This window comes from Carettochelys insculpta, chromosome 1 (assembly GCF_033958435.1).
Source record: "Carettochelys insculpta isolate YL-2023 chromosome 1, ASM3395843v1, whole genome shotgun sequence".
Taxonomy (NCBI): Eukaryota; Metazoa; Chordata; order Testudines; family Carettochelyidae; genus Carettochelys; species Carettochelys insculpta.
In genome coordinates this window covers 367,605,923-367,630,914 of record NC_134137.1, presented here as the reverse complement: position 1 = coordinate 367,630,914, position 24,992 = coordinate 367,605,923, and the positions used below count along the sequence as shown (strand labels likewise).

Sequence of the window (24,992 nt, the reverse complement as noted above, 5' to 3'; positions counted from 1 at the left end):
GGAGGAGGGAGCAATGTTGAATATTGTAGCAAAATTGGCATGTACACATGCACCAAAAAGAAGTCCTGTGTCATCATCTCATGCATCTGACGAAGCGGATCTTTGCCCAGGAAAGCTTATGCTCCAAAATATCTGTTAGCCTATAACATACCACAGAACTTCTTGTTTTTGAAGATACAGACTAACTCAGCTACCCCTCTGATACTTATCAATATGCACCAACGCAATCCAGGGGGTCTGAAGGGCTCATAGGAGCAACGAGGTTATTTGTCTTCCTTCCACACTCCTCACCTTGGGCATGCTCCTTTTGCCCTGGCAAGTCATAAGAACATAAGAATATAAGAATGGCCATACTGGGTCAGACCAAAGGTCCATCGAGCCCAGCATCCCATCTGCCGATGGTGGCCAATGCCAGGTGCCCCAGAGAAGGAGAACAGAAGACAATGATCAAGTGATTTATCTCCTGCCATCCATCTCCTGCCCTTGTTCTGAGGGCTAGGGCACCATACTTTATCCCTGGCTAATAGCCATTTATGGACCTAACCTGCAAAAATTTATCAAGCTCTTTTTTAAACCCTAATAGAGTCCTGGCCTTCACAGCCTCCTCGGGCAAGGAGTTCCACAGGTTGACTGTGCGCTGTGTGAAGAAAAATTTCCTTTTATTAGTTTTGAACCTACTACCCATCAATTTCATTTGGTGTCCCCTAGTTCTTGTATTATGGGAAAAGGTAAATCATTTTTCTATATTCACTTTCTCCACACCATTCATGATTTTATATACCTCTATCATATCGCCCCTCAATCGCCTCTTTTCCAAACTGAAAAGTCCCAGTCTCTCTAGCCTCTCCCCATATGGGACCCTTTCCAAGCCCCTAATCATCTTAGTCGCCCTTTTCTGAACCTTTTCTAATGCCAATATATCTTTTTTGAGGTGAGGAGACCACATCTGCACGCAGTACTCAAGATGTGGGCATACCATAGTTTTATATAGGGGAAGTATGATATCTTTTGTCTTATTATCGATCCCTTTTTTAATAATTCCTAACATCCTATTTGCCTTACTAACTGCCGCTGCACACTGCGTGGATGTCTTCAGAGAACTATCCACTATAACTCCAAGATCCCTTTCCTGATCTGTCGTAGCTAAATTTGACCCCATCATGTAGTACGTGTAATTTGGGTTATTTTTTCCAACATGCATTACCTTACACTTACCCACATTAAATTTCATTTGCCATTTTGCTGCCCAATCACTCAGTTTGCTGAGATCTTTTTGTAGTTCTTCACAATCCCTTTTGCTTTTGACTGTCCTGAACAACTTGGTGTCATCTGCAAACTTTGCCACCTCACTGCTTACCTCATTTTCTAGATCATTGATGAACAAGTTGAACAGGATCGGTCCCAGGACTGACCCCTGGGGAACACCACTAGTTACCCTCCTCCATTGTGAAAATTTACCATTTATTCCCACCCTTTGTTTTCTGTCTTTTAACCAATTCCCGATCCATGAAAGGACCTTTCCTCCTATCCCATGACCATCTAATTTACATAAAAGCCTTTGGTGTGGGACCGTGTCAAAGGCTTTCTGGAAATCTAGGTATATTATGTCCACTGGGTGCCCCTTGTCCGCATGTTTATTAACCCCTTCAAAGAATTCTAACAGATTAGTTAGACACGACTTCCCTCTGCAGAAACCATGCTGACTTTTGCCCAACAATTCGTGCTCTTCTATGTGCCTTGCAATTTTACTCTTTACTAGTGTTTCTACTAATTTGCCTGGTACTGATGTTAAACTTATCGGTCTATAAGTCTCATTCCTTTCACAAGTGATATTTTATGGGAGCCTGATGTTTGGCTAATGCACAGGAAAGTGGCATGCAGGACTTCTGATTTTCTTCTAGACTTCTAGTCTCCATTTTGTGGTCAGATCATGTGATCTTAGAAAGCCACCACAGCTCAGTGTCTGTTTCACCATGTGTAAAAGGGGAATAAATAATCAGACTGCCAACCAGCTTTTCACAAGGCCCTGTGAGTATTAGTTAAGGATTTTAAAATTCCTTCAGAATTTCAGCTAGAACCAGACAATCTCACTCCAATCTGCAAGCTAGGACATCATTTTCAAAAATCAGGATTTCTTCCCTCTGTTTCAGGATGATCAGTAATTTTAGCTCATAAACCAGGTATTGCCCATTTTCAAAAGGCCATCAGAGATTCAGGCTGAGACCGAAATCCCCAACTCCCATAAAATCCAAATGTCACAGATCCAGCCAGTTTTGCTAAGGGTGTAAAGAACTGCAGGACTCTATTCAAAGGGAGGAAGAGTGATTTCTTCCACATGAATGCCGACCACCTCTTCAGAGTGAGTGGAACGTCAGCCTCCCTGATACATTAAGCCAGCAGTGTGCAAAGTTGGGGGCAGGCCCCCTTGAGAGGGTGTGATGTTTCCTAAGGAGGGACACAGCCCAATCGGCTGCTGGGTCTCACGCTCATCCCTCTCATTAAAATGTTGAACTGTGTCACTGTTTTTAGGTCTGTGCGCTCACATTTATACAGGGATTAGCACAGGTTTTGGCCCACCTGTTTTCCTACGCCTGCCAAAAGGGGTTTTTTCGTTTTGTTTTGTTTTGCCCATGTGAGCACCACCGGCATTTCCGTGGGTTTGGATTACATCAGACAGGTGGGGGTGCTCTGCTCGTTGCAGGGATGAAAAGTGGGGCCCCACTGAAAACGTTTTTTCCCCCCTGCGTGGAGCAGCTGCAACTACCCAGCGCCCAATCCCGTACCGGGCGTGTTCAGAAAGTCCCTACTGCGTTAGGCATCTCCATGGCAGCACCCCGCCCCCGGGGCCTGTGGCTGGACCCACTGAATCCCCCTCGGGGTTGCCCGGCCGCCATGCGTTATCATGCACACCCTGCAACGGGGGCGCGGGCGCAGCCGCAGCCGCAGCGCAGCGCGGCCCGGCCCAGCCCTTGCGCGGCTGTGCGGGGGCGGGGGAGGGGGGTCAGGCTGGCTGTGCCCGCAGAGAACAGCCCCAGCTCTGCGCAGGCAGAGGACGCAGGCGGCTGTCGGTGCGGGGCTGGAGCCCTTCCCTTGATTTAATCCCCTCCCCGCCGCGGGGTCAGCGGCTAGCCAGGAAGGCGGCGGCCATCGCACGGCAGCTCCTCCCCCAAGCCAGCAATGGCTGCCGGCCTGCGACTTTGGCGGCTGAAGCCCCCTCGGCTCCTCCGCTGCCCCTTTGCGTCTGGGCTCAGCAGCGGCGCCGCAGCTGGATCGGGGCCGCAGCTGGAGAAACTCACCAGCACCCGCCAGCGGGGCGGCATCAGGTGAGGCTGCGCTGGCCCCGTCCCAGCTGCGTCCAGCTTCCACGGAGTCCCCAGGGCCTGGTGGGGTTTTCTATGTAACCGGGACCTCGTCGCGCTACACCCCCAACCCCAACTCGCCCCTAAGAGCAGAGGAAGGGGGTTGAGATGCTCATGGACCTGCAGCCAGGATCTCCCAGCCAGTTACTCCTCGTAACTCTGGCTGGCTGCTTAGTTCTGAACTTGTTAGTCGTAAGGTGCTCCAGGACTGCTTGTTCTCTCGGGTGTCAGCGATTTAATGGGCCCATGTCAGGCTGGGGGTGGGGGGTTGCCTAGATTTGGCCATGCAATGAGCCAGTGTAACTGAGAGGTGGATGGAGTACAGTTCAAGGCCAGTATTGAAATCAAAACCAAGGGGAATCACTTTTTTTTAAAGTCCTTTACACAATAAAGACATCAGCTAGTTTACAGGAGCTGAGACAGGGCTTTTCCCAAGAGCCAGCCCCTAGTACAGTGGGTGTGGCTTAATACTTTTGACTGCATATTTGCACTTCCAAGTTTTCCTTGTGATATAGAAAATCCTAAATAGGTCACTCCTGGTGTACATAGTGCTGGTCAGGCCTGTGAAGATGAGGGAGCTGCCCTGTCTCAGAGATTCACCAATCTCAGGGCTGGATCCTGCAGTGGTTTCTGTGTGAATGGATACTTGTACCAGCTTGGAGCCCAGTTGCCCAAGGCTCACATGGTGCTCACCAACAAGTGTAGCCCTGATGACCTAAGTGGGACTGTTCACAGTCGCAAGTATTATGTCAAGTTTTAAGTGTGTGCTGGATTGGGCCCTAAATGATTATGAGACATAACCACAAAGTGTGTGGCTTGGAATTTTTAAAATAAATTTTGTATTTGTTTTAGAGTCAGGGCTCCTGCTTCCTCTTTATGAAATTGTCATGCCATCCTGGAAAAGAGGTGGCAATACAATAAATAGAGCGCTGCACAGATACAAAATTTGTGCCTGCATCTATATTCATATCTGCAAAAATGAGCCGTGGATATCCACATCCATATCCACAGATGCAGATACCGCAGATACAAACGGGATGCTCACAAATTCGCAGGGTTCTAGATAAAAAATATGTATCTGCATCTGTATGTGCAGAAATGAGCTGCAGATATGCACAGATATAAAGCAGATATATGCAGATTTGCAAGGCTCTAAGAGTAAACATGTTTTCTATCTGTTCCCAAGAGGTGGCCTCCCAAGGGGCTAATGATGAACTCCTCTGGTGCACATAACCAGGCTCTCTAGCCAGTCCACATCTGATCCAGAGGAACATGGCAGCCTCCGTTAGGGAACAAAGTGGTTACAAATGCTTTCTGGTGGCACATTTAAAACTAGGGTCAGCTGTAAAATCTGTAGGAGGGGTACAGTTTTTTCCCTACCTGATTGCACGGTGCCTGAGTGCTGATGAGGTCTCATGGCTTTGCTGCAATATAAATAAATAATGTTAAATAAAATAACAAATTTCATGTGCCAGTCCTTATTTTGACCAAAGCTTTGATTCCTGAAACAATTGCAGAGGTTCTGTTTTGTTTGACTGGGTTATGACCAGTTTGTTATTAAAATCTTTACAGACACATTATCTTGAATAACCCTAAGAAAAGAAATGCTCTGTCACTATCAATGCTGAAGTGTCTCCGCAATGATATTCTGCACGATATTGAAAGCAAGGCCCTCAGAGTCATCATCATTTCAGGTACTTCCCTGGTCTTGGGGGTGGGGTTGGAAAAAAGATGATGGATTAACTTCCCTGTTCTGTAAAGCCATATCCATACCACATGGTCCACCTCCCTTGTTCAGCATGAGCAGGACCTCACCGGTCCCGGACAAGAGAATTTGCTGAACCAGGGAAGTTTCCCTGCTGTGGGACCCCAAGCCACCACCCCTCCCACCAGCTCCCTACTCCACCACTGGGCTACTACCCCACCTGCAGCTATTGTCCGCAGCCTGAGGCTGCCAGGGAGATCAGGCTCCTGCCTTGGATGGTTGCCCTCAGCCCTGCAGGGCTGCCAGGGGAAGCCGATTCCAGCTCTGACCCTGGCCTGTGGGGCTGCTGGCAGAAGTCAGCTTTGGCTCTGATCTGGGGGGCTCCCCAGAGAAGCTGACTCTGGCTCTGCACTGAGGACATGGCTCAAGCCCTGCACAGCTGCCCCTTCAGGGCTGCTGGAGGAAGTTGGACCCAGCCTACATGGCTGCTGGGGAAAGCTGGCTCCGGCCCTGGGCATCTGGATGCCAAACCCAGCCCTGAACACCTGCCTCACCTGAGGGTTGCTGCAGGGACACAGGTTCTGATGCAGCATTCCTCTTCTCCTCCCCACAGGGCTGCCAGAGGATATGGGCTGCACGCCCATGCCTGGCTCTCTGGTCCAGTGGCATCCCTCATCTTCCTGGATAAGGGATGTTGCCAGGCCAGATAGTGCTGGATTTAGGAATTCCAAGCTGTAGTGGTTTGCACAGTGTTAGAGATGGTCAAATAATAATGGTTTGGTTCAGAAATTTAAACAGATTTCATTCCATTTCAACACTCAGGACATTGTTTTGTTTTTTTCAGTTCCGTTGAAAACTGTTCTGCAACGTTGACAGGAGTTTGCAATGAGCTTTGGGTCAATTGAATTTGTGAGTGGTTAAATCATTTGTTTAAGAAGTTGTGGCCAGCTCTACTCAGGGTTGCACCAGTGCATGCTGCACCACAATAAGAAAAATAGTAGGAGTGCAGTGTATTTGAAAGGGTCCTGAGGCACCAGTTGATTTCAGTCCCGTCCTGTTCAGTATAGCTCTTAAGCTTAACCTGAAATCTGTGTCTTGCAGACTAGGGATAAACTTAATTTAAGACTTCAGCATGTGTCTAACAATTCTGCAGGACACTAGAAAGTTCAGTCTCCTGGGTATTATAATTGGTACTTACATGACATCACTGCATGATGTTGGGCAAGTCAATAAAGGCCAGATTTTTCAAAATATTCACAAATGCACCTAGGTGCCTAATTACTATGCACTTTGGAAAGTCTCAGTAGGTGCCCATCCTCATCTTCAGATGCCTAAAGACTTCAAAAACCTGGCCAATAACTTCTTTGTGCCTTAGGCCCCCATCCTGTGAGGTGGTCTAGACAGACATGCTTCTTTCTGGAGCACAAAGCCTCACGGAAGTCCGCAGGGTTGTGCGTAGGTTCAGAAGTCTTCTTGTTTGAAACCCTTTGCAGAGTCAGAGCCATTGTTTGCTCTGCTGTGAAACGGGAATAATCCTTCCCCAAACTTAAGTGTTTTAGATGAATGTTGTTAGAGGTCTGGGGATCCTGCAAAGACTTACATATCTATGTAAGACTTCTGTTTTTGGGGGCGGTTGTTACTTTCATTTTTTGGAGTCTACTTTTTAGCAATTTTTAAGTTTTATGTTGCTGTAGATGGAACAGTCTTCCCCGGGGGCAGTCAGGGCAAAAAAATATCTAACTTGTTTGAAGACTGAACTTGGTAAATTTATGGAAGGCATGTTATGGTGAGGTTGCCTACAATGGTATATGGCCCGTATCCCCAACTTGGAAAGCTCTGGATTACTGCCAGCTGAACCTCTCTGATCTGGAACTCTCTTGTCTGGCAACATTCATAATCTGGCATGATTTTAGTTAGCCAGGTGACCACTTATGGGTGTGGCCAAGTTTCCCATGGTCCCATAAGTTTGTTTACAGCCACCAGTCCTGGCTCTCAGTGTTCTGTGCTGTTATTTAGCTGTAATTTACCCCTAAATATCTTTTAAGAGCCCAGTAAGCAGTGGAAGTGTTGTAATGTGCAGACACTATTGACTTCTCGTGGTCCAGCAAATTCTTTCATCCAGCACCAGTCAGGTCCTGAGGATGCTGTATGAGAGAGGTTCAACCTGTACAGAGAAGTTTTTTTTCCAGGTTTCTGACTAATGGGTCTCACCCACCTGCTCAGGATGTAAGTGATCACTATATTTGAGGTCAGACGAATTTTTCCCCAGGACAGATGGGCAGAAACCTTAAAGGTGTGGGGTTCACCTTCCTCTGTGGTGTGGTTCACAGGTCACTTGCGGGTTTGAATGAGAGTAAATGCTGGATTTTCTGTAACTTGTCCTCATATCTTGATCTTAAGACTTTAGTAACTCTGTCAAAGGTTATGGGCTTACTACAGGTGATATTCTGTGGCCTGCAATGTGCTAGAGGTCAGACTACATGATCATGATGGTCCCCTGTCACTTTAAAATCAATGAGTCCAAAAATCAGGGATGTTGGGGTTTCTCTTTGTATGCACTGGAATGAGCAAACTCTTCAGAATGTTTCCTGGTGTACATTAACCTAGTACGGTTTTGAACCACAGTATGCTAAAGCACACTAGGCAACCTTTAGTGCCAACCAGCAGGGTCTGTACAACACAGTAATGTACTTTAAAAATCACACCCTCATAGTCTGCATTGCTGACCTATGTAGGTACAAATGCCCATTTCCTGTGAAAACAAAAAAGCAGTCCAGTAGCACTTTAAACACTAACAAAATAATTTGTGTTTAAAGTGCTACTGGACTACTTTTTCCGTTTTCATAGTTTTTAGACTAGCACGGCTATCTCTCTGTTTCCATTTCCCGTCTTTATTTGATAAATGCTGTTTATTTTATTTTATTTGTATTATGGGTGTTTTATTGGCTAACACCTAAAATCTGAAGTCCTACCTACATGCTTACCTTTACACACCTGTGAGCAACATCTTTAAAGTGACCTTAGAAAGCACAACCCACACTGTGTGGCAGTAAATGTATGCATTAGTCCAGGCAGGATCTGACCCTGCTCCATGAATGTAATTATAAGGACTGATTATAATAATAACTTTTCTTTGCTCATGAAAAATACACATGTACACTGGTGACAAACACTGCAGAAACTCTCTTGTAAGCTGCAAGTTTTGGACGGTTACTGCAATATATTTTTGAGTTCCTAAGTCCAGTTATTACTTGTTCTTTTCTTTTAAAATTCAGTTTTATATACAGGGATTTTTAGCAGATTAAAATCCAGATTACGGTGACTGTAAATTAAAGAAAATTCTTTTCGTTTTGTTTTGTTTTTAAGGGCTTACTGTTCAGGAGTTCTGAGCTTCTACAACTCCCATTAATTGCAGTGACAATTACAGAGGTTCACATGCTTAATGTTGGTATTGTGCACCATGTGACAACAGGATGCACAGAAATTCAGTGGTTAGCACATTGTATTGGGGTTTTGGAGATTTGGAGTCTATTCCCAGCTCTGTCACTAGCTTCATTTGTACTCTTAACCTCACAATCCCCTCGTTTCCCTATTTGTAAGAAAAGATAAGCATCATAAAGATCTAAAGGTGACAGTCATAGTATCAAAGCTAAGTTCTGTCATGTCCTTTCCTCTTTCTAAGTATTTGTATAACTCCTGTCACTGTAGGTAAACCTGAAGGGTATGGTAAAGAACTTCAATAAAACAGTATCTTCCGAAGTACATAACTTAGAAAAATCAGTAAACAATATTTTTCTTTACTGGCCTAATGGAGCAATTGGTTTGTTTGTAATTCTTTTTAGTTTTGTGTGCATGAGAGTTGGATTCTGTGTCTATCTCTGCCAGTAAAGGGCTTGCAGAGGGAAAAGTAAGACAGAGAGATGAGTTTTCATTTAGCTGTGAAAGGCCATAGTGCTTTTTATCGCCCACTGTAATGCCTTTTGTCCTCTAAGTGCCACCCCTGTGAAAATTCTGATTCCTGCACATCCATGAGCTTGTTGGGGTGGAGCACCACAAAACAGAGGGTGAAGTAAATGAGGAAACTGACCCTTTCGTGGAATTTTTGTAAGAAATTTTCCGAATTAAAAAAGTAAACGTCTCGTGACATATTCAAGGTGCTTGCTGGGGGACAGTGGCTTTTGTTTGAATTGTTTTGTTAGCTCTTCCAGCCAGTTTCTGCTTCAGTTTCATTGCTCTGGTGGGATGCAGCTGACCTGGAGGAGGAGGTGATCTTGGCTGCATCCGATGGGATGATTTTGAATATCATGAACTAGCAGTGGAATCTCACTTGGGCTATTGTGTTTTGTATAAATTGGAGCTTTGTGAGGGAGTGCATCTTTTTCCCAGACATGATTTAATTACAACAACCTAGCAGGGAAGGAATATTTGAATAGCCAGGGCGCTGTCCGTCTGCTAAGATGGGACACAATCTTGCAGTTGAACTTAAATTTTATTTTGGTGAATGGCTACATGAGCATCCATTAGCAATGAGGAGCTCTGAAGAACCTTGGAACTGCAGACCAACTTATTCCGAGGGCCAATGCCCTCGATAGAGAGAGGGGCATTCAGTTCACTGTAGTAGTTCCTTCTTCTTATCACTATTACCTGGCTGTGGCCTGGATTCAGAGTTCATCTAGGTGCAGAGTTCTGGAAGGCCTTGAGAAAGCTGGGGGAAGGGACTGTCTGTGATTGACAAAAACAAGATGTATATTGCTGGGACGTCCATCTGTGCTGTCACATCAGCCTTCCTGATAGCACCATGTAGATAAACAAACATGGGGTGACAAGAGAAAGAGAGGATTATGGGGGACTGCACAAATGGGAGCTCTGGAAGTGGAGCAGCCATTGCCTACAACCACCTGAGATGGAAGTGGGGGATTATTTTTAACAGGAGGCCACTCTAAGAATGTGAGAAATGGTAAAGGAGGAGGTGTTGAGTTTGGGATGGAGGCTGCCTAGGGGAAAGGGTTGGGATGCAGGAGGAGTGTAGAATCCGGGAGGGAGTTTGAGGGAAGGAGGTGGCTGTGACCTGGGGCAGGAGAGGTGGTGTAGTGTCTGGGTGGGGGTTGTGACTTGGAGGAGCAGTGTAGGAGGGGGTACAGGGATTTGAGTGGTGACTGAGGTTAGTGGGGTGGGATGCAAGGTTTGGGAGAGGTTAGGGGTGCAGGAGCAGGGGTGCAGAGGGTTTGGATTACAGGGAAAGAGTTGGGAGGAATGAGGAGCTGGGGTGCAGGAGGCAGGCTGCTGCTGTGTTGCGCGCTGCCTGTCGTGCAAAACAGGCAGCTCCCATTGGTCAGAAACAGGTCAATGGGAACTGCAAAATTTCACTGGGGTAGGGGCAGCGCATGAAGACTCTCCCCGCCTCCCACCAGCCTAGCAGCATTCAGACAGCTGCCGTGAGCACAGAACGAGGTGGGGTTGGCAGGAAGCCTGACAGATTCCTGGGCCGGATCCGGCCTGTGGTCTGTATTTTGCCTGCCTGTAGACAGCTCTTGTCCATTGCCCTCCTGAACAACCGGGCACCAAAATCATGATGTTTATTTAGCATGGGTAAAACATTAGCCAAAGGTTGCTGAGAGCTGTGTCACTGCATTAATCTGTCTCTGAGCAGAGCCACTCCCCTCCATGCTAGGTCAGACGTTGTTTAAAAGTTGCACTGAACAGCTATTCTGGGGTGTTTGCTGAGAAGCTGGGCTGGGTCCTATCAAGCCCCTTCACTTCCTTTCAACTTGGGTAGGAAATTCTGCTAAATACAGAAAGCAAAATATTCCCTCTTGTTTTTCCTCCTCTTCTTCCCCTCCCCCACCACACACCCCGTGGAAGAGCCAACAGAGAAAGGTAAAAATTCCAAGAAGTCCAGTGAGTGTGTTTTCGTGTGCTCCCAAAGGGCTGCGGCCTCCTGATTCCACAGAGCTTGAGGATCCATGGAGATACGGTTTTCTATCTTCGCAGGGCACAATGCTTCCTCTAACTTTGGCCTTCCATGTGCAGAATAAATGTGGTTATGTGCCCCAAGGCATGTGCGGATGTGCACCACCAGGAGAAACGCATACTGCTATCTGGGGGTGCCCTGCTACTCAGCTGAGCAGCATTTGAATCTCTCCTGGGTGGCTGCCCACACGCAAGTCACAGGGCAGTCCTGGAGGGAGACAGTCCTGCTGTGCTTTTCCCTTGTCTCCTCCTGCTCCACTCCCTCGTTCGTGTGCTGTGCATTGGGTAAACCACCTTCTCTCCGAGCTGAGGAGAGGGTGCAAGGAGCTGCATTGTTCCCCATCTGGATTTCCCATAGGAGACGTGAGTTGCCAAGGAGCATGTCACACACAGCACTAACACTATAATAGTGGCCTGCTGTGATTTGTCATTAGTGTAACAATGCAGTTGTCTCCTGTCTTGAACCGATCCATAGCGTTAGCATGCAATGAAAAAACTCATGTTTTCAGCTCAAAGGTGGCTGCATTTAAGTATGAGCTCAAGAGATCTTTGTGTGGCTTGTACACCAATTTAGGACTATAAGGTGCCATACTACGTGCATGTAAATCCTTGGTATGTCTTACTGTGCCTCTCCTAGACGGGCAGTTGTTATGGCTTCAACTAAGTTGCAGAAGTGCTCAATAGCAAGTGATATGAGATCACTGGTTGCATTTCACTGGGTACTTAGAATAGAAGGCAAAGTAGAAGCTGAAAATGAGAGTTCATGGGCTTCCTCTACAGATCTGTTCTTAAAATCCCCATTCATGTCAGTGAGGCTTACATGACTAAATGTGGTGCAGCAGCCTGTATAATGATCATTGAAATCTTGGGCTAAAAACAGGAGCTAATATTTCGTAATGGTTTTTGTAAAGTACCCCTTCCCTACCTTTCTGGAGTACTCCACTTCTACCCACGTCTGACTTAGTGCATTCGGAATTGTCCCTGGTCCAAAATGCTAGATACATTCAGATTAGCACCACCTAATGGTTTTCCCCGCTTCCTTTTATTGAATGCTTTGCAGCAGAAGGACCTGTGTTTTCTGCGGGCCATGATTTAAAAGAATTATCTAGCGAACAGGACACTGAGTACCTTACGGACATATTTGAGACCTGCGCTGAGGTAAGCCAAAGGCTTTGCATTAACGATAGCAAAGAGATGCTGGTGTTTTCAGTGAATCCACAAGTGAGGAGCTGAAAGGGGCAATGAAACAAGTTAGAGAATGTGATAATCTAGTAGTTAGCATAGAGCTTGGCTCCTGGATTCCTGACTCTAATTCCTGACTCTGCCACTGATTCACTCTGATCTTGGTATTATTGTGGCATGTTCTTTATTTTAAATCTATTTAATTTTTCATCCCTGTATCATCACTGTATGAGTCTTGCAATCTGAGCAAATATGGGCAATGCCTTATCTGTTAAATAGGCATAATACAACTGAGCTACCTTATACAGTTACAATCTGTTGTCCTGTTCCAAAACCTAGTTGATCAGCTGGAACCAAATGGGACTCATAGGTGTTGTCAGGGTTAATTTACTGATATTTGTTAAAAGCTCTGAGAGCCTCATGTGAAAGTTGTGATGTAAGTGCCAGGTACTATTAGATGTACTGTTAACATCCATGGTTTTGCCTCTTGTCATCTTCATGCTAATTTTATATTATTAGCAAGACAAAGCTAATTTAAGGCCATTTTTTTGCTCTTTTCAGTTGAAGGGCGGGATGGCTTGAGAGTAGGTTCCTGGGTGCAGCTACCCCCACAGTTATGCTGGAAGGGAGTAACAAGCGGGGTTCCACAGGGATTGGTTTTGGGGCCAGTTCTGTTAAATATTTTCGTGTGTGCTTTAGATAATGGCATAGAGAATATGCTTATTAAGTTTGCAGTTGATGCCAATCTGGGAGGGAATGCACATGCTTTGGAGGACAGGGTCATAATTCAAAATGATCTGGACAAACTGGTGAACCAATCTGAGGCAAATAGGATGAAGTTCAATAAGGACAAATGCAAAATACTGCAGTTAAGGAGCAACAATCAGTTTCATACATACAAAGTGGGAGGTAACTTGCTATCATGGAGTACAGTAAATCCTTGAGTTACACACAGGTTGCGTTCCTGCAAACCCCATGTAACTCAAATTTTCGTGCAACTTGAGAGGAGACGGGAACCAGGCTGCAGCCTGGTTCCCAGATCCCCTGGGCTTGCAGGAGCTGGGAAACTGACCAGAGATGGGCAGGTCAGTTTCCTGCCTCCCAGAGTGGCGGGGAGGCGGGAGCCAGGAGCCAGGCGCCAGGCACAGTCTGGTTCCCAGTTCCCTGCTGCTTGCAGGACCCAGGAAACTGACCAGCACATGTCTGGTTAGTTTTCTGGGTCCTGCAAGCAGTTTGGAGCTGGAAACCAGACAGCAGCCTGGCTCCCCTCTCCTTGCAGAGCTGGAAAACTGACCAGGGCCTTGGTCAGTTTTCTGGCTCCAGCCAGTTGCGGGGGAGCCGGAACCTGGGACAGCCTGGCTCCAGGCTCCCCTCCACTCCTTGGAGCCAGGAAACTGACCAGGGCTGTTGCCCTGGTTAGTTTCCTGGCTCTGCAAGCAGAGGGGACCTGCCACTCTGGGGGACCAGGAGTCAGGCTGCCACCCCTGACAGGAGCAGTTTCCCCACTCCTGTCAGGGGTGGCAGCCTGACTCTCAGCTGCTGCCCGTGACAGGAGTGGCTGCCGCCTGTGACAGGATTAGGAAACCCTCCTGTCAGGGGCAGCAGTCGCGTTAAGCTGAGACACGCACAAGGTGCTTGTGCCTATCTCGGGTTTACTGTACTGCAGGAGAGGATCTGGAGGTCATAGTGAACAACAAGCAAAGTATAAGTCAACAGTGAGACACTGTTGCAAAAAAAGCAAACATGACTCAAGGATGACAGGAGTGTGGTGAGTAAGGCCCAAGAAGTCATTCTTCGGATCTACCCTGCACTGATTAGGCTTCAACAAGAATACTCTGTCTAGTTCTGGCACCTCATTTTAGGAAAGCTGTGGAAAAATTGGAGAGAGTCCCGAGAAGAGCAAGTAAAACAATCAAAGTCTAGAAGACATGACCTATGAGAGAAGATTAAAATAATTGGGTTTCTTTAGTTTGGACAAGGGAATGCTGAGAGGGCATTCAAGTAACTAAAAGGAGGTTAGAAGGAGGAGAGAGTAACGTTTTCCTTAGCCTCTGGTGATAGGGCAAGAAGCAATGGGATTAAATTGCAGCCAGAAAGGTTTAGATTAGACATTAGGAAAAATTTCCAAACTGCCAGGGTGATTAAGTACTGGAACAAATTGCCAAGGGTGTTTGTAGACTCTCCGTCATTGGAGGTACTTAAGAACAGGTTGGATAAATATCTAAACAGGGATAGGGCGACCATCCTTCCTGTTTTAGACTGTACTGTTCCTTTTTTAGCAACCTGGAGAGTGTCCCGATTTTTTTTTTTTGAACAAAAGACTAGTGGTTCCTTATGTTGCAAAGCAGGGACCTGAATATGAAAGAGACAGCCCCTTAAACAGGCAGGGGCTGTCTGTTTCAAGAGCTGGGTGTAGAGGCTGGAGGAGGCAGGTAGGTTCTTTAAATGGATTGTTTAACCAGGCTGTTGCCAGCAGCACAGGCCCGGAGCAGTTGTGGGGTGGAGGAGGGACAAGGCTGTCAGAAGCCAAGGTCAAGCTGCTGCGCTCTGCTCACGCTGCCTGAGAAGGACAGAGGAGGCTGAGTCTCAGATATCACTCCCCACCCCTGCCCCAAACACACTGCTGGCAGGTAAAAGGATTGGGATGGGATGGGAGGGCAGGGCCGTATGGCAGGGAATGGGGTGCAGCCGCTTGGGGAACAGGCGAGACAGCTGCTGGGCAGTTGCACTTAGCTTGGTAGCCCACAGGCAGTGCAAACAGGCAAGTCCCTGAAGTAAAGGGCAGCTTGACCCAGGCCAGGGGTTAGATGGGGGGTCATGGGTTTGGAGGAGTCCCAAGAAGGGTGAGGGATGGCTCAGGAGGGAGCAGAGACAGGAGGAAGGGGACAAGGAAGGTGAATCATAGAGCAGGGCTAGTAGGGCTGGATTAACTCTTCTGGGGGCCAGAGCTCTTAGATTTTGTGGGGCCTCTAGGATCTGGGGTGAGCACGAAACTCATGGGAGTTGGGGGGCTCCAGGCTGGGTCAGAAGGCTGGGGTGTGAGATGGGGCGAGAGTGCTCCACCTAGGAGTGCCTGTTCTGAGGTAGAGCCTGGGATGAAGGGTTTGGAGTGCAGCAGGAGGGGGCTCCAGACTGGGGCCCAGAAGTTTTGAGTGTGGGAGGGGGCTCAACTTAGTTCACTCAAGGATGGATGGCAAAGGGGGCAAGTGCCCAGGCAATTTAAAAGCCCCAGAACACCCTCCCCGCCCCTGCTCCATTCTTTCTGCCTGTACCTTCCCTCAAAGGCTAGACTAGAGCAGCAGCCCCGCACCCTTCGAGAGGAGGTAGAAAAGGGTTTGGTGATAGGAGAAATAGGGATGGGGTAGGGAGTTTGGCTGCTCCACTTTGCACAGGAGTCAGTGGTTTAGAAGGGAAAGAATTCTTTTCACAACATAGTCCGTTAGGAGTTTTGCAGCTATCGGAAACTGATGAATTTTTTAAAAAATATTCTGTGTTACTTTACTAATTGATGCATGGTAAATTAAAAACGGGAAGAACTTTAGCATAGATCCTATTTATTTGTTTCACTTTTCAATTAGAGCTGGATTTCCAGATAAGTGATTTCTATCAGGTTTTAGCATTTTTCTGGGAAGGGGTATTTGAGCCATTGGGCTGCAGCTCTTATCTTAATTTGTCCCTGTCCTGAGGAATGGGGGAGCTATCTTGGCCAGGACTGCAGAGCAGAGGAGGAAAGGGGAGCCCAAAGGCAGTAGCTAGGAAACACACAGGCACCATAATTTATCCGTTGTAAATCCACTGACTGCAGTGAAATATAAATGGGGTTGTGGGGTTAATTGGCCTAGTAGGTTTCATTCTCTTTTTATACGGCTGCAGAAATATCTGATGGTTTAAATTGTTCCAGAACCCGGACCCAGGGCTCTTCCACTCCCAGCCTCCTGCCCCCTATCCCTGACTCCTGCCCTCCTGCACACACACCCAGCCCTGATTTCCAGCAGCTCACTCACATAACCCAACCCTCCTGCACCTCTCTCTCACACTACCGGCCCACAATCTGGAGGACAGCAAGATGAGGACAAGGCAGTCACTTCTATAGCCCCATAACCACTGCATTTTAGGTATTTATTTTTATTTGTACCTGTTTTTGTTACAGTAATGCAGTATATGGTTTAAATGGGGGCTCAGTCAAGTTAATGTTATACGGAATGTTTGTACTGCACAGTTCTGATTGAGTTCAGTGGCAGTCCCTTAATTCCGAGCAATTTTACCAGGGTCCCGTATTTCACAGAGGGAAACAGGAATTATATACATGGAGCTTGGTCCTGCCATGAGGGCAGGGGACAGGACTTGATGCCCTCTTGAGGTCCCTTCCAGTTCTAGCATTCTATGAAATCATGGAAAGCAAGGGTGCAAAAACAAGAAAAAATGATGTTGGGACAGCCAGGCTGAACTTGAATGATATTACCCTGTGTGTGAGGTTGCTACACTCAGAGTGGGGAGCTAGATGGACAGGAGCTGCTGCAAGACAGACAGGGGCTCCTCACAGGACAGGAGCTGCTGCTGCAGGGTGAGTTAGGGGGATAGGCTTCAGCCCCCACCCGCTTGGGGCCTCCCCTCTGCATACAGCTGGGGTCAATGTTGCAGTGCCAAGAAGCAGGGTGCTGCTGCAGGCAGAAGCTGCCCCCTCAGCAATTTAGTAGAGTGCACCCATTGAATCAGGACCGGCTACCTCTGCACTGGTAGAAGAGAATCATTTGCTATTGGTTCAAGCTTGTACCTTACCCCATCCAGGCAATGTCCTGCCATACTGGCTGTGGGAGGCTGAGCAAGCAGCCACTGTTTATGGACAAGGGAAGAAATATAAAACATAAAAGTCTTGATTTCACTTCCATGTACAGTGGAATCAAGAGCTTGCAAATTTCTCCACTTCAACGCCAAAGGAAATTAAATTGTCCTGGGTGTGTAATTACACCCATGAACGTGTGCAGGAATGCAGAAATCAGCAGTTCCCGTTGTAATCAGCAAGCAGACAGGAATAGAATGACTTGATAGTTCATTCCTTGGGGTTCATGATGTGGCAGGCTAGGCTTTGATTTAGTAAAGAAAAATATAGGAGGATTAGCAGACTATTTGCAGGGTAAAAAGTTAAAACAGTGCATGTGTCTGGCAGGATCAGGGCCTTAGTGTATGACAAGTGTAATAATTTAGCCAGTAGTGTAAAGAACAAAGAATGCATCATACTTCAAAAAAATATTCCTGGGACAATGAAAATGATAAAGAAAATTCAAAAGGAAATGAAATGCAAGGGACAGAAATAAATCTGTGATCTTGTTTTCTGACAGTAACGTCTTCTACTTCAGCAGCTCCTTCTATCAGAGGATCTTAAAGAGATTTAATAGCAGTAAAACAATCAAACCTCACTTTACCCTCTCTGACAGGGAAGTATGATTGGTAAACAGACACCTTACATGTGGGAAAACTGAGTCATGTAAGTGATATATCCAGAGCAGTGTCATCTGGTGAATACAGTGCTGCTTTAGCTAGAGGTTCAGGAGATGTTGGTTTTAGTCCTGGTTCCGCTCATGGCCTTGTGGCTGCTTTTGGGCATTTCACTTCATCTCAGCCTATAAACTAAGGGATGGTGATAATACTGACCTGCTTTGAAACCCACCGATAAAAGCACTGTTTAGAAGCTAGGTATTATTTTCCCCCACGAAACTGATATAGTTTGGAATAATAGCTTGATCTCTTGATATTTTTAAACACAGTAAAATGAATATGGTTTTAAAAAAAAGGTTCTTTTGAAGAAAGTACCTTCAGATGGGAGTACTGTACACAAACAGGTACGTTTCCTGGTTCCATTTTTCAAGAAGTGCCAAAGACAGTGTTTTTTAAACAATAGCGCAAGAACTGCAGTAAGGGCAGAGTGAATGCAAAACTGAATTTGGAGATTTCAACCAAGGAGTGTAAAATACGATTAAGCAGAAATGATTTCTCCCCATAGGAAGAGAAGGAAGAAACCATCTGAAATTTGTCATCTTCATACAGTGTGCTGATGTGAGTTGTTTGTCGCTAAGTAATCATAGTGACATTTAGCAAGTACATAGCCCTTTGTAGAGCTCAAGCATGGGGAAAAGTATCAGTGTACACATGAGTAAACAAAAGTGCTGAGAAAGTAAGCAATTTGCCAGGGTGTCAGTAGCACAGAAATATCCTAACCCCCAGCACTGGGTAGTATTCTTTGGGGAGGGACTGTCTTTTACAGTATGCTGCTTCAGTGCCTAGCACAATGAGATTCTGTGCTGTCATAGTAAAAGTAATAATCACCTAAGATCATTATTGTATGGTAATAACATTAACACATCATGGGTAAGTCAAACACATTGCAATTACGCATCTGTGCCCTGCTGACCACTTTCTTTTGTACATACAGGTCATGACTCTGCTCCAAAAACTGCCGGTACCGGTGATTGCCAAGGTAAATGGCTTGGCTACGGCCGCAGGCTGCCAGCTGGTGGCAAGCTGCGACATAGCAATAGCGAGTGACAAATCCAGGTTTGCTACACCCGGAGTCAACGTTGGGCTGTTCTGCTCCACTCCAGCTGTGGCACTGGGGAGAGCCCTTCCGAGAAAGGTAGGCCTGGCTCAAGAGAGAAGTGATTTCCTGAAAGCAGAGCTTGTATTGACACGCTGTCTCCCATCTATGCACCTCCCTCGCTCAGCACTTCGCAGCAAAAAACTAAAAGCAACTTGAGGAGAAAAAATGTTGGAATGAGGACTGGGGAGTCCAAGCACAGTGTAGAAGTGACCTGTATTGCAGGACAGCAGCCCTGCTTCTTCCCTCTTCCCAGCCCCAGGTCCCTGCAGCAGCAGCAGAGCGGCACAGGGGCTCTTCTCCCTCTTGCCAGTAAATGCCTTCCTCCGCACAGTGACTCCTTCCCCTGCTGAGAGCCCCTTCCGCGCTCAGAATACTGATGCCATTAGGAAGTCATTCCCAGCAGGCACTGACATTTCATTGCCAACATGATCTGCCTCAATCTGTTCTAACCAGCTGCTATGACCCTCGTTTTATCTCCTCCCCATTTCTTTCTTAGTGACTGTATTGACCTCACTCACTGCATAAGGAACACAGCACACTTTACCAAGCCACAGTAACAGAGAGGAAGCTGTGCTAGTCTATACACTATCAAAACAAAAAGCAGTCAAGTAGCACTTTAAAGACTAGCAAAATAGTTCATTAGGTGAGCTTTTGTGGGACAGACCTATTTCTTCAGACCATAGCCAGACCAGACTTAAATATTGAGTCTGTTCTGGTCTGGCTATGGTCTGAAGAAGTGGGTCTGTCCCACAAAAGCTCACCTAATGAACTATTTTGCTAGTCTTTAAAGCGCTACTTGACTGCTTTTTACCAAGCCATGTTTGAAACATGCAACCTCAGGACCCAGTCTTTGTATGGGATCCCCCTGGGCAGAAGCTTATGTCTCCCTGATATCAGTGGGGCTCTGATCAAGTGCAGGTATCCTCTTGTGCAGATCAGCTTGCAGGAAAGGAGCCTTAACCCCTAAGTTCCTGGCTCTGATGCCATCACCTTAAAATCTAGTTCATTTTCTATTGAGTGAATTAAAATGAGTTGATACAACAGTTATTCCGAGGTCATCCTTCCAGCATTTCTGATTATGCCACGTAAAATGTACAATCTACATTCAGAATATATTGAATTGTATTTTTCCATGTGCAAATGTCCCCATATCACATTAAAAGCATTGTTGCTGCAACTGTTCAGATTTCTGTTTTTACATCTTAAATGTTACCAAGATGCTTGTATTTGTAGCAAAAAAAAAATTGATAACGAGGGTGGGTTCCCTTAATCATGGGGTCTATGGGCTGATTATCTCTATGGTCAGCAAGGCATTTTTCTCTGCATTTATGTAGCACTGTACAATTAGCCAAATACATTATGGATGTTTTTTCCCCTTCATTGGACGCGCTATAGCAGGATGCAGAAATAGATACAGCAGTGATCTAACATGGACAACAGGAAGTCTAACTGAAAACACACACAAAACCAAAACTAAAGACAACATTTTCAGAAACTATACACCAATTTGGCATGCCTTCATTTTATTTTGTGCTCCCCCAATTTAAAGCACCACAGTGGAGCTATGTTTTAGATAATGCTGAACATGCTACTCTCTCCTTGGCTTCTGTTGGAATTATAGGGGTCTACACTTCTCAGGATCAAGGGACCCCAGTCGGCAACTAAAATCTGTGGGCACTTTTGAAACATCTCTGAACTCAATCCAGCTCCTGTGGAAGCCCAGTTATTGCAGGGGAAGCAAGACTGGGCCATATGTCTCCATTTCAGTTGCTGACACAAACCAAAGCAAGTTGAACTGGCTCAATTTTTCTTTTCCCCCCTACTGTTCAGGTTGTGCTGGAGATGCTGTTTACAGGAGAGCCTATTTCTGCCCATGATGCATTGCTGCATGGACTTCTCAGCCAGGTGGTACCGGAAGACAAGCTGGATGAGGAGACCATGAAAATTGCGCACAAGATATGTGAAACCAGCAGGTCTGTTGTGGCACTGGGGAAAGCCACCTTTTACAAACAGATGGCACTGGACCTTGATGCTGCCTACAGAATGACCTCCCAGATCATGGTGGACAATCTGACCCTGAAGGATGGGCAGGAAGGAATAGAGGCTTTTACTCAGAAACGCAAGCCTGTCTGGTCGCATACCTCAGACAGAGCTTGCAAATGAGTTCAAGGAAAATTCACTCAATTTCTAACCTCAGGCTTAGCTAATCCACACGTGTCTTCTCTGCAAAATCCCAGGGAGCGAATTTTTGGTGTATCTCTTGGGAGGATGTCATTGCTGTGGTGACAAGAAGGATAATAGCTAACATTTCAGAATGTTCTTCGAGAGATGCCAACAATCAAAAGGTTTCTGAGCGCACAATTAAATGACATAAGTCAGGTCAGCCTTTGCAGAACTCAGTCATGTGAGCAGTTTCAGAAGGGCTCAGTTCAGTGTAACGTTTGTGGCTACTTGGACTTTGACAGATACAGTGGAGAAAAAACTTGGTTCCTGCTGTTTTGAAAGCATAGGCCCCCTGCTCCTTGAGCTAAGTGAAAATCTCCATTAATTAGTATCTTTATTAATTAGTAGTGGAGAGCTGATGACACATAGCTAATCAGCTTAGATTCATTTTAGAGATGGGAATTGTACAAATTTGTGCTATAGTTAATTACAGTATTAACACTTTATAGTTATAATCTATACAAAGTCCTGCCAGAGTCCTTTCTCCTCCTTAAAATATGTTGTTCTGAACCAGCAAAACCATTAGTCTATCTCCCTTGGCCAGTGTATAATTATTTTCTTCAGTTCTTCTTCTAGTGCAGTGGTTGCTGCAGAAGTCACAGAATAGAAAACAAACACAGAGCCCTGTATGTGGACATTTATTTTAGGTGTTTTTCCCCACCCCCCGCTTCATTCTTTTGTCCACACTTCAATCCTATTAATGGGAGGCATTTGGTGGGGGTTCCCCCTCTACATTGTCCACTGAATTCCCACTTTTCTGCATATATTTGTTTAGGGTTTTCACCTTTCCTGTTTCCTGTAACTTTTGCCCGAGAGGTTAAGTCCAATAACTTCCATGTTAACACCACAAGTATTTCATCAGGTGCTGTCTGCATTACACACAATAGGATTGCGATGAAGCCACCACATTCAATGCATAATGCATGAACTTGGATTGAGTCTAGCTTCCTTAGCTCATTTTTAACGCTGAACTAAATATGTCATCTGTACTCAGTGTTTGGTTTTATTAATGCTCTGGAACTCATTACCATGGCTTTCTTTTGTGATTCCCCAGGTAGGTTCAGAACTATTTTAGTAGATAGAGTTTCCCTTTATATTTATCTACTATATTTTCAGTGTGCCACACCAACAAATTTGTAGCTTTTGTGTTCATACAGGAACAGAAAGTCCTTTTGATTTTCCTTTTAGCGACTATTATCCCTTTCATTTTGAGAATTCAAAGCCTCACAATTCTCCATTCATCACTTTTCCTAAGTGCTTCATTAATTTGTTTCTCACTAATTTCCTGCTTTAGCCCATATGGTCTTGCTGATGAGCCAGCAGCACTGTGGCCTCTTTTATCATCGTAGCTGAAGTGTCAGCAGTGGGAGCAACCCAAAGCAGCAAGTGTGAAATTACAGATAGGTCAATAATCCTAACTTCACATACAAAACTGATACATGCTGTGGCAGACCAGAAGTGGCTGCCAGCAAAGGTCTAATAGAGGCCAAACATTTGGGGATCTATTTGGGACCGGGGGTGGGTGGGTGCAGCCCACCTATGGCTAAAAGGCCCCTTTCAAGGTGAGGGGGACCCATTAAGAGACATGGCCCCAAGTGAAGTCGGGGGACAACTAAAAAGAAAAACAGGGACAGGAGTGGAGGTCAGAGGTTTAAAACAAGGGAACCAGAGGGGGACACCAAGCAGAGAACCCCAGAAAGTGCCCACTCCTCTTTGAAGGCGTCGAGGGAGCCAGTGGATGCCGCCCAGAGGAAGTTGCCCGGATTCGTGAGCAGAGGGTGAAGCAGAAATAGGCCCCACAGTCACAGGTCTCCCCCTCAGCCAGCCTCCTCTCTCTAGTATTATAGATGGCCACTTTAGCCATAGCCAGGAGGAGGCTGACAATGAGGTCCCGCAACTTAGTGGGGCTGCAGATGGGGTATGCCAGGATCAGAAGGTGCGGGGAGAAATGCAGCCAGAACCTCAACAAGAGGTTCTGGAGGAGCCGGAAGAGGGGCTGCAACCTGGCACACTCAACATAGATGTGCGCCAGGGTCTCCCTCACGCCATAGAAGGGGCAAGTATTGGGGGCGGGGGGTGAACCACGCCAGGTACACGCCTGTGCTCACTGCCCCATGGAGGATTCTCCAACCGATGTCCCCGGCGGGCCACAGGACCTGGGTGGAGTAAAGACTGGCCCATCAGGGCTCCCCACCCTCCAATGGCATTAGGAGGTCCCACCGCTTATGATCGGGCTGGGACACGAGGGTGGGGAAATGGAGCAAGTGAAGCACGAGCGTGTATAGATGACGTTGTGGCACAGTTCAGAAGGGGATTGGCTGCAAGGTGTGTAGCTGGCTGGGATGGTGAGGGGGGCAGGGGAGCTCGCGAGGCCGGGGGCCCACAAAGAGATCTGGAGGGCCAGGAGTGAGAGGGGGGTGGGGTGCACCCTCTCACAGGACCTGGCCGCGGTAAACATGAGCAGCGGGCGGCAAAGCAGCCTTCACCTCCTTGAGTACGCACCAGGGAGAGCATAGGGTGGAGAGCCCCATGGGCCGGGCGAGTGTCAAGGCCTCCATCCAGACTCCCTGGTCATAGTCCAGGAGGTCTCCAACCCTAGTGATTCCGCCAAGGACCAACCTCCGGCGCACCACGGGGGACTCCGCCACCTGCATGCGGAGATAAGGATGTGTAGCAGGGCTTCTGCGGGGAGGTCTTCCCTCGTGGCGGCCCATAAAGACCTGGAGGCCAAGAGTAGCCACCAGGTGCAGAGGAAGTCCTGGTAGAAAGCCAGCAGCTCCGAGAGGTCTTGCAGATGGCCTCTCAATGGTAAATAAAGGAACTGCCGGTCCTATCGGAGCCCCTGGAAATGACGGAGGAAACGTGCGCTAGCGAACTCCATGCCGGACTATCTGCACCGTTGTTGAGGAGTCCCTCCAGGGCCCAGAGGCGGAAGACATGGACCTGGGTGCGTAAGCACATCAGGCCCTGTTCCCCCTCCTCCGGGGGGAGATGGAGAACCCCTGCAGAGACCCAGCACAGTCCTGGCCAGAAGAACTCCAGAATTAGCTTCTGGAAGTCAGCCAGGAACTCTGGGGGTGGAACCAGGGTGTTGAGATGGTGCCAGAGCATGGACAGGACCAGCTGGTTAAGCACTAGTGCTCTCCCTTGCAGGGAGAGGCACTGGAGCAGTCCTGTCCACCTCTGCAACCGCTCAGCCACCCTACCCTGTCTAAACCCTGCCAGTTTTCCAGCGGGGAGGGATGCGTGGTGGATAGAAAGATGCCGAGATAGGGCAGCGGACCCGCGCTCCACCAAATGACCTGAAACGTGGGTGGGAGGTGGCCCACCTGCCATCCAGCCCTGACCACCAGGCCAGAGCTTTTGACCCAGTTGACCTGAGCAGAGGGGCCTACCGAGTAGATGGCCTGGCAGGCCTCCAACTGTGCCAGCTCACCTGGGTCCTGGACCACGAGGAGCACGTTGTCAGCGTACGCTGACAGGACCAGCCGCATCTCCGGCTCATGGAGCACCAACCCTGTCAGCCTTTGACGAAGGAAACAGAGGAAGGGTTCGATGGCCAGAGTGTAAAGCTGGCCTAACAGCAGGCAGCCTTGACGTACTCCTCATCTGAAGCTGACCAGAGCGGTCAGGGTCCAGTCGAGCTTGACCAAGCACTCTGAGGCAGCGAAACAGGGCCCGAAGCCAAAGGCCTGCAGGAGTGCTCAGGAGATACCTGTGGTCCACCCTGTTGAACACCTTCTCCTGGTCCAAGGACAAGAGGGTGAACAACAGACCATCTCTACACCCTAGCTCAAGGAGATCCCGGACCAAATAGAGATTATCAAAGATGGTACGGCCTGGCACAGTGTAGGTCTGGTTGGGGTGGACCGCGTCCTTCAGCACAGACCCCAAGCAAAGTGAGATGGCATTGGCAATGATCTTGAAGTCCATGCTGAGGAGCGAAGTGGGACGCCAG

At 47.3% G+C, this 24,992-nt stretch overlaps 1 protein-coding gene across 1 annotated transcript; it reads left to right on the top strand.

Moving 5' to 3' along the window:
• The first annotated feature begins 3,007 nt into the window (after positions 1-3,007).
• Positions 3,008-23,392, top strand: ECHDC3 (enoyl-CoA hydratase domain containing 3). The gene is made up of 5 exons (XM_075017957.1): positions 3,008-3,323; positions 4,932-5,053; positions 12,095-12,192; positions 18,647-18,847; positions 20,642-23,392. Exons 1-5 carry the CDS (start codon positions 3,178-3,180, stop codon positions 20,972-20,974), a joined length of 900 nt encoding a protein of 299 aa, XP_074874058.1. The 5' UTR covers positions 3,008-3,177; the 3' UTR covers positions 20,975-23,392.
• The last annotated feature ends 1,600 nt before the right edge of the window (positions 23,393-24,992 follow it).

Bases quoted from the DNA above. Each gene is read 5' to 3' on its own strand.
- ECHDC3 (XM_075017957.1), top strand. From the start codon at position 3,178: ATGGCTGCCGGCCTGCGACTTTGGCGGCTGAAGCCCCCTCGGCTCCTC. The intron at 3,324-4,931 runs GTGAGGCTGCGC...AAATCTTTACAG, and splicing joins CGCCAGCGGGGCGGCATCAG to ACACATTATCTTGAATAACC. The intron at 5,054-12,094 runs GTACTTCCCTGG...AATGCTTTGCAG, and splicing joins CAGAGTCATCATCATTTCAG to CAGAAGGACCTGTGTTTTCT.